Source organism: Populus euphratica, unplaced genomic scaffold (assembly GCF_000495115.2).
Source record: "Populus euphratica unplaced genomic scaffold, PopEup_1.0 scaffold589.1, whole genome shotgun sequence".
NCBI lineage: Eukaryota > Viridiplantae > Streptophyta > Magnoliopsida > Malpighiales > Salicaceae > Populus > Populus euphratica.
Genome location: NW_011500089.1, coordinates 192,248 through 201,886, shown reverse-complemented (window position 1 = coordinate 201,886; position 9,639 = coordinate 192,248). Strand labels below are relative to the sequence as shown.

At 31.1% G+C, this 9,639-nt stretch overlaps 2 protein-coding genes across 2 annotated transcripts in view; both read left to right on the top strand.

The window, feature by feature from the left end:
- The first annotated feature begins 3,184 nt into the window (after window positions 1-3,184).
- Window positions 3,185-6,844, top strand: LOC105109087 (peptidyl-prolyl cis-trans isomerase CYP21-1-like). Its single transcript, XM_011003679.1, has 7 exons — window positions 3,185-3,508; window positions 4,154-4,235; window positions 4,451-4,498; window positions 5,193-5,216; window positions 5,340-5,522; window positions 6,054-6,129; window positions 6,478-6,844. Exons 1-7 carry the CDS (start codon window positions 3,407-3,409, stop codon window positions 6,638-6,640), a joined length of 678 nt encoding a protein of 225 aa, XP_011001981.1. The 5' UTR covers window positions 3,185-3,406; the 3' UTR covers window positions 6,641-6,844.
- A 2,564-nt stretch (window positions 6,845-9,408) lies between these two features.
- The window catches only part of LOC105109086 (CTL-like protein DDB_G0274487), a 3,087-nt gene continuing 2,856 nt past the window's right edge, over window positions 9,409-9,639 (top strand). The window contains exon 1 of the mRNA XM_011003678.1: window positions 9,409-9,639. The gene's annotated coding sequence lies outside the window, so the exon portion shown is untranslated.

Here is a 9,639-nt window from a genome sequence, read left to right as displayed (position 1 = left end):
GAAAAAAAGAGTTTATATTTGTTTTTAAATTTAATGGGACGAATAACACGTTTGGCTATTTATTCCCATAATCTAGCTCGACTCGGCAGATTGATTTGGAACTCGAGTTCTAGACTGGATTTCAAATAGATAAAATTTAGGTAACTTGCCAAGTGAACCTAGAACCTGAGTGATCTAAAGTAATTCAGGCGAGATCTAATTATTTTTTATTTTATTTTATTTTATAAATAAAAAATATAAAATTAGTTTATAAATACTGCATTCCACATGTTTTTTTCATTGTCTATATTTGTTTATTAAAATATAAAAAATATAAGAAGGCACAGGGATTGCTGCTTTGTTTTAATAAAACCATCACACATGATTTGTGTGTATTAAAAAAATTAACATGGCAGACTGTTTGAATCTGGCACCATATGAAGGGTTGGACCTCATTTTCCTACCTTGTCTCTGCTTCCAAATTATTAAAAACCCATCTTGTATTCGAACGATCACATCAAAGTGGCGTTTATCATGCATCGATCTTTTGTTTTTGGTTTAATGTCTTCATCAACAGCTTTATAATCTTATTGACAATCGATGAGCTGAAATCCAAAAAATTCCTGATCAGCGGGTAGTTGTTGAAAGCCACTTCACCCTGATTAGAAATATATTATAGGATACGTGGACGGACCATTTAGCATACATACAAGAAGGATTTAATTTCAATTATGCAAGAAATCTTGCTCGAGGAAGGAAAGAAAGAGTCAAAAGAAGCAAAATACAGGTGTTCGGTCTGTCCCTAAAGGCTCCAGATGTTCAAGAGATTTTGATTCGAAAGAAGCTACAATATATCGGCAAATGATTTGCCATGGAAGAAAATCCAATCAATTTTTTTTCTTGGTGAATCTTCGAACGTTTATCTCTTTCAGATTTGCTTGTCGACTGACAACATGTAGTCGCGTGGACATGAATACAGAAGGTTATGAGACATCTGTAATTTTCTTCGTCAGAAGTCCGCCCCTCCCTCCCTCCGAAGGATATCTCAGTGGCTCAAACTCGACCTAACGAGGGATTGGTTCATCCGTTAAACAGTACTTGTCTACCTTGCAATAGAGCCTCAGTTTGAGCGATGACATTGCAGATCTTTGTTGGTGTTAAACCTTTACCTCTTTGGTGTCCAGCTCCAGTTATCCCACCATAACATGTGAAAACCTGTTACCCTAGAGCTCAATTCTAATCATACCGTCTAAATCATTAATCTAGTTGAACTCGATAAATTCCACCACTTATGGTCACGGCGATTTGATTAGAACACATTTGAGACAAAAATATTTTTAATTTGTTTTTCTTGGGACTGTTTTTTTTTCAAGAAAAAAAAATTCATATAAATTAACAAAAGCTATTATTTTGATATGAATCTCAAAGCTATTATTTTGATATAAATCTCATAATCATGTCGTTATATAATCTAGTAGTAAATACTAAGAAGTCAAAATAAATTTATTAGAAATATGCTATAATAAAAAAATGTTTACACACACTAGTCACACTAGTATTATTGGAATAAGAACTTTCATTCTATAAATATTATTTTGTGAACAAGAAATATAAAAATATATTTCAAAATTAATTAATATTTAATAAGTCGGTTTTAGTTTTTAAAAAAATAAAAAAAATATAATAAATCCTCTCAACACTCAATAACAATAGCTCCACAACAATTTTGATTAATAAACTTAATAAAAAAATATCTTCCAAGGAGTTTTTATACTCCAAATAAAAATACTCTAATATATTTATTTTAATGAGTTAATTTGATTCTACTTATAAAATTAACCTAAAATAGATGAATAAACCAAAATTCTAAAAAACATGTTAAATTCAAGCAAGACTTGAAATATAGCTAAAGCAACTAAAACATTTAAGCTCAACCAAGCCCACAAAATAACAAACCTAATATTTAAACAACTAAACATATTAAGGTAAAAACGAAGGTTGACTTGACTTTGGGCAGCCTAAAAGAAAAATTAAGTTCCAAACAATAAGTTTATATAAACAATTAAATTTTAGGAAATTAAAAAGAAGCGAGAATAAGTAAGAGACTTGCTTAAATAATGTTTAGTAGTCATCCTTTATTTCCATGTAATCAAGAAAAAGATGCTACTCAGAGTCTCCTTGGAATTGAAGGAGAATTTGTGCCAATACACCTCTAATCCTCTGCCATTTATTAGTCCCCAAATCACTAGGAAACTTTCTTGTTCGTAGAAAAAGGATTGATTTGACCTCTTGTCCTCTACCATTTTAGAATTCTTGGTGATCTTACCTTCCTTGTAGAACTTGAAATCTTTGCAAAAGTATATGAGTAATATGCTCTCATACATGTCTCCAAATAAAATAAAAAATCCTTTTCAAGTATAGAATTCAAAAACTCATAAGGAAAGATAATTCTAAACCAATTAGAATAAATAGTGTAATTTTTGTATAATAACTTTTAACCTGTATCAAATTATTTTATTAAACTTTAATTAACTTAAAATTTTATTCTAATATAAATTAACATATCTAAAATTATTTATTGAATTTAAAATTATACTTAAAAATCAAATAATAAAAAACATTAAACCCAAAACAATAATTTTTCTAGTGAATTCAATTCTTAAACTTATAATGGTCTTGCTCAACATCTCAATTGAATTCATTAATTTCATAAAATGATATGTATTAAATTTTGTGTTGTATTTTAATAATTATTATTTTTTAAAATATTTTTTATTTTGAAATATATTAAAATAATATATTTTATATTTTTAAATTTATTTTTAATATCAGTATATCAAAATAAACTAAAAATATATAAAAAAATAATTTTTAAAATAATAAAACAAAGGCTCTAAAACAAGATCTACCTGGTTATTCACGTCGTGTGTCGCGTGCCTCCGATCATTTAGAAATCCTAAATTTTATGGAATTCTGAGGTTTGGGACACAAATGTAAACAAACATCGAAATACGTGACAAGGCCCAATCGACACATACAAAACCAGCTGAAACCAGCTCTCCACAGCCCAAATCTTTCAGGATAGCTTTTCTTTGTTGGTCTTATTGGGCTTAAGTGGCCTGCCAAGTGACATGACAGCCTGGCAGCCTCGACCCTACCTCCATTCACATGCCATTCTGAGAGAACCACCAACGTTGTTCTAGAGTAGCGACATGTCGTTTTTCAGTTTTTTACAAATAAATAAATAAATAATAATCTGTTCTTGGCGATCACTACAGGTTTTTTGGACGCTCTTCAGCTTCGAGACCAGAAAATTTAGGCAATCAAGGTGTGATCTTTCTTTATATTTACTGAGAAGATTTAAGATTTCTGTGACCCATGAAGGAGAATAAAGTAAGTCAATGAGAAATTAAGCGAAATCAAAACAATGGTTAGAGATTGTCCAGCTTGGGTGGTTCAACCTAAGTGCCTCCTTCTCTTCGTTGTCCTGCTTATTTTTCTCATCTTTGCCTTTACCAGTCCTAAACAGGTATATTTCGTGGTTGAAGTTTTGTTTTTTTTTTTTCTATAAGATTTTGTTTTTCTTAGGATTATTTGGATCCAGACTTGTGGGTTTTGCTTGGATTTTGATTTTGGGTTTTGGGTTTTGTTTACGAGGTAATTGGTTTGTCAGTGGTGGTTGTGGATTTATTGAAAATTGAGTGGATCAGTGAACTACTTTAGAATGCAGCATTGCCTGATCTAAAGTAGCAGTGTTGTATGTTTTGTCTGTGAATTTTAGCGCTGATATATAGTTGAACCATAAGCAAGCAGTAGTTGTTGTGGTATTCTGGTTCTCCTTTTGGATTGTGTACCAAAGGTTTCCAGATGTTAGCATCTTGTTTGAGCCTTCAGTTTCTTGTGGCCAAGCTTGTACGTAAATTGGTAGATTAGGCAAAGTGAGTCATTGTATTTCATGAATCTTTATAAGGGATCCATAGTCTCAAATTAACTGTTATGATGAGAAGCCGAATCAATAGCATTAGTTACTTGTCATGCTAGATATTTTCTCCCTTCTTTTTTGTTCAGTGCCGTTTGATTTGTTTAATAATTCTTTCAGTTTCCAACAATGCTGCAATGCTTGTTGTTTTGTGTTTGTGAAGTGTTGAGCTACCGTTTTCAATTTGTTGCTTAGGATGAGGTGAAGGAAGAAGAACAGGAGTATGAGATAACTCATAGAGTATACTTGGATGTTGATATTGACGAGCAACGTCAGGGTACAGCTCTTTTATCTGTAGTATTGAAGAACATGCAATAAGAAGTAATATTTTGCAAAATCTCCCTTCTTTTCTCTAAGAAGAATCAGAAAGTAGAAAAGCAATTTTCTAAAGTGCACTTATCTATTGGCTGTTATGCATTGGATTGATGCCCCATAAGTTTGTTCTCCTTATTATCTCTTATTAATTTCAATAATATGTCTGGATTTCTGCAGGTAGAATTGTTATTGGATTATATGGAAAGGTTGTATCAAAAACTGCAGGTATTTTTTGATATACTGTGCATGTGAAAGACAATCTACCATCATTTTGCAAAATCAGAATTCAAGAGATAATCACCATTTCCATGATGAACTATTTGAGGTTTAGTACATTTATAATTTAGATGGTTAAACTGGTGATCTAAGCTTTAAAACTTGTAGTGAAACTTCTTCCACTCTTTGCGAACAAACAATGTCATGGTTTCATTGGCTTCTTTACAAGCTTCAGATAACTTGTTTAACAGCTCCTTGTTCTTGTATATAAAGATCATCCGGGCATTATGCTTTTATAGAGGCTCTTTATCTTCTTCTCTCTGTTATCTGATATATTATATTCCCATTTGTTTTCTCTGCTACTCTGAATTAAGTAAATCTTGTTCAACACTATCTTTTTCTAGCATTGATAAAAAAAAAAAAAATTCTATGATCACCACTTCAGAAATTCTTGATTCACTTTTCAAATAAGTACTTATTGGAACCAAGTTTACCCTTGAACCAGTTCAGACAAGTATAAATTGGGACATAGTCAATATTATTCTTTTTGTGCTAGCCCTAACAAGCAACTTGATTTAAAGAAAGAAATTGAAAATCTTATCATGATTTATTTGGAAAGCTGGACTGGGCCATTGAAACTGACCTTTATTTGTCAAACCCATTACCAAAGTGTGTCTAATAATTGATTTTTTTTGCTTTCCAGAAAATTTCAGGGCTTTGTGCACAGGTATTTTCTCTCTTCTTTGTAGTAACTTCTCATTCTATGAATCCCTTTGCTTCCATTGTCAGTGATGGAAGAAGCCATTTCTATAATTTATGTCTTAATATAATTATCACAATTCCCTTGCAGGGGAAAAAGGTAAGAGTGCGAGTGGGAAGCCCCTCCATTATAAGGGAACACCTTTTCATCGGATAATATCTGGTTTCATGATTCAAGGCGGTGACATAGTTTACGGTGATGGGAAGGGAAGCGATTCTATATATGGAAGCATCTTTCCAGATGAGAATTTTAAGATAAAACATTCACATGCAGGTTATTCAATTCATCATTATGCTCATTTCTGATTGCTTTACAAGGCCACCATGCATGAATGGGGTCGTGTTTGGTTGGGGGGGCAAGTCCCTTGAATATTACAAGGGTAATTTTTACTTGTTTTTGGTGAAGGAATTGAGTTGAGATTAATCATTAAGGGAGGATAATATCTACCCTCCAAATGGCAGACGGGGGATTTAAATTTTATCCTCTAATTTTCGTTTTCTTTCTTCTTGTTTGTCTCAAAAGTCTCACCTAAATAATTTTTTATTTCTCTCTCCCAAATCATTACTGGTAATTTAATTGGTTTCTGTCTCTTTCCACTAACAATTTACACTTACATTTATTAACGTTCTGAGCATCTATAAAAACTAACTTTTACACGTTTGACAATTACTTTTGAAAATTTCTTGTCTCATTCTTAACCTTATACCGAATGCCACCTTAGTAGAATCTGCAGGTTATTCTCGATTTTGAAGTCTGCTCTTTATTATCGTCATTTTTCCCACTTTGTTCGTTCCTTTTCTGTAGGAGTTGTTTCCATGGTGAATTCAGGACCAAATTCCAATGGCTCTCAGTTTTTCATCACCACCATTAAGACTAGCTGGTAAGTTACTGAGAAATGTAGATAATATAAAGAATAATCTGGCTGGGTTAAAATAGCTGTTTTCTTGTAACCTAGCAAAACCCGAGTCTGAACAGTTCTTAGCTGTTTTGGATTATCTAGTTGTAATGCATTTCAAGCCATAAGATAAGTTCTCTTTACCACCCACAACAAATCTGTCTCTGAAAGAAGCTATTTGCTACCGCAATAATGCAGTTTTATCAATCGGATTTAGCTAGTTATCCGATGAATTGCCATTGACAAAGTAATTATGCAGGAATTTTGCATCGTCGAGACTAAATCTATACCAGACCTATACTGATCTCTGGATGCATATGTCTATTTGTGTAGGCTGGATGGAGAGCATGTTGTTTTTGGAAAGGTTATCCAAGGAATGGATACGGTTTATGCAATTGAAGGGGGAGCAGGAACTTACAGTGGAAAACCCAGAAAGAAAGTAATTATTGCTGACTCAGGAGAGATACCTAAGGACAAGTGGGATGAGGAAACTTGAACCTCCTTTAACACCAGCTAGTTTGTGTACTCTGAGCTTGTTAATTTGTGATTTAGATAATCGATTAGTATGCTTTTCGTATTCGATAACTGTTGTTAATAGAAACTTGCCAGTGGTTTAGCAACCATATAAATTGTACTCATAAGCTTGTTAACCCCACCTCAATTTTTAATTTTTCTAAGGTAGCATATGTTATTATATTAATGGTTGTTTTTTAAAGTATTTTTTATTTAAAAATATATTAAAATGATATTTTTTATTTTTGATATCAATACAAAAAAATAATTTAAAATAAAAAAAATCATATTTTTGCTAAAATGCATAACATGGTTTTTTGCAATCCTAGAGATCCGTTCGTGTGTCCTGGGGACTTTATCAAGGTTTAATTTCTTACGGCTTACTAATGCAAATTCTTGGACCAGATTAGTAGTCTATAATATTTCATTGGTTGAGTTAAATTTTTTTATTTAATCTAGTTTAACTTATTAACACTTGACTTTAAAACTCAAACCCTACAATTTAATGTTAAAAGGATGAATGTTAAAAAAAGTTTAAAAAAAAAATATTGAAAAAAAATTAAATTAATTTGAGTTAACTTTACTAATTTGTCAAATACGTATGAGATCGGGATTAAAAATTTAATTTTTTTAAAATAATCTAAAAAAAGAGATCAAAATAAAATGATAATAATAATAATAAAACTTAGCCAACATGTGCTAACTTAATTAACCTACATCTAGGATAACCCTGTAAGAAAAAAAAATAAAAAAAATTACAAAACTTAAAAGCTAATAATTTAATGTTAAATAAAAAAAAATTATAAAATAATTTTATAAAAAAATATTAAAAAAACCCCGAGTTAAACCTGGATAACTTGAGTAGCTCGGGATATGAGATAAAGATAACAACGCATAAAAAAATAGAACAAATTATAAAACTCGAGGTCCAATAACTCAATGTCAATAATAAAATTAAAAAATATATAATTTTTAAAAAGAACTTTGAAAAAAGTGAATTTAAACCAAGCTAATCTTAGAAATTATTGACTTGAGTCATAAAACCAAGATTACCTTATAGAAAACGATGAAAAAATAACAAAGAAAAATTCTTAATTATAAAAAATTAAAAGTCAAAATAAATAGCAATTAAGATAATAAGGATCAAATTTTATACAAAAAATAAATGAAAGAAATTAATTAGGGATTAAAATGAGAAAAATAGCAATAAAAAAATAAGGATTAAAATTTAATAAAATATTGAAGAAAAAAATTAAAAAAATCCAAGCAAAGGATAACAAAACATAAATAAAAAAAAATGAATATTAAATTTGATATAAAAATAAAATAAAATAAAATATTTAAGGATGAAAATTAAAAAACAATAAACTTTAAAAGACATTAAAATTAAAATAAATAGCAATTATAAAAAATAAAATAAAAATAAAATTGAAAGTTACTGTTAAGTCTTTAATGGCTTGATGCAAATATTGAGCCCTAGGAGAAAGAAAAGAGGGGAAGGAGAAAAAACTTCTCCGTCATTATCGTATCATTATGGATATGAATACACGAGCCATCTCATTATCTACGCTATCAATGGACACGTCAGATGACACGATAATTGGTAGTTTTTTGTTGTCATACAGCTCCCCACACACTGTTAAAAAGCTGTGAGGGATGACCATGCGCAAACGCATGTGTTTGTAATCTTTTTAATTAATATTTTAATGTGTTAAATTACTAAATAATCCCTAAATGCATTTGAATATTACAGGAAAAAAATAGTTTAAAGATTAAGATGCCATTTCAAACCAGGCATAGAGTTTTTTTTAAAGGTTAATTATGTCATTTTATTATACTAAAAATATGAAAAGACAAAAAGAAAATCTCCATTAAAGTTAAGTAATTTTTAACTTTTAATGGTGTTTGCATCATTTAACTGTAAAAAAAAAAAAAGCCTTTAAGCAAAAGGTTAATATTTTTTTGTTTTCATTGGCAATAGAATCATTTTCCTGTTGAGCATTAGATCCTATGGAGTAAAAAACGATTTTACCCTTAGCTGGGTGAACGGTTTTCGCAGAGAAGGGAAAAGGAGAAATAGAAAATGCACTATGCTAATGTACAATGCATTGTCTCTTAGGCTATGCAGTACTACATTACTGATCTATTTTAGGTTTTTTTTATATATAATTATAATTATACTAGGATGACTGAAGAAAAACAGAAACCTTGCATGTCGTTTTCTAACAGTGGAGATCGTTGTTGTCAGCTACCTGGGCACTGGGACCGGCAGGCAAAGGAAACTGGAGCAGCTAAAATATTAATGGATATCATGACACAGCAAATAAACTTCTCCTTCACATGGAAGGTTTGACTTCCACAGAAATAATCACAAGGACAAACAAGTAGACATGGCAAATATTTAGTATCTTGTTTCTGGTGTTACCAGCTGGGGATATTCGCATCAACTTTCGGTCCCTGAGGCTAATTCTTTTATACGGACCTTGAATTTAATCTTTCCTGTGGTCTGGAGGGGGAAAGTACCCTGGGATAACACGTGATTCTCGCAAAAAAAAAAAACAAGACAGTATACTATATCTCACCTGAGGCTGTCCAGAACATCGATGCTTTTTAATAATCTGGATGAGATGATATTAGAAGATTTTAAAAAGATTATTATAATATGTTTTCAAAATCGTTAAAAAACAGAATAAGAAAACATCGACAAATGGTTTTACCAAGAATTACTACCATTTTTCACTCTCCAGGACACCGAATAATTGTCAAAAATGGTAGTAAAATATCACTAACGTGTCGTAGTTAATCACTTGCATCATCCCCACCATCTTCCACACTGTACAGACTCAAAATCCATCAGATCATACACAACTCATACAGGGACAGCCGACAACAAATAAACCCAAAAGGATGGATGCTCTCTTCCTTATCACCACCACCACAACCTTAACCTGCGTCTAATAAAACTGCCGCGGCCTCCTCCAC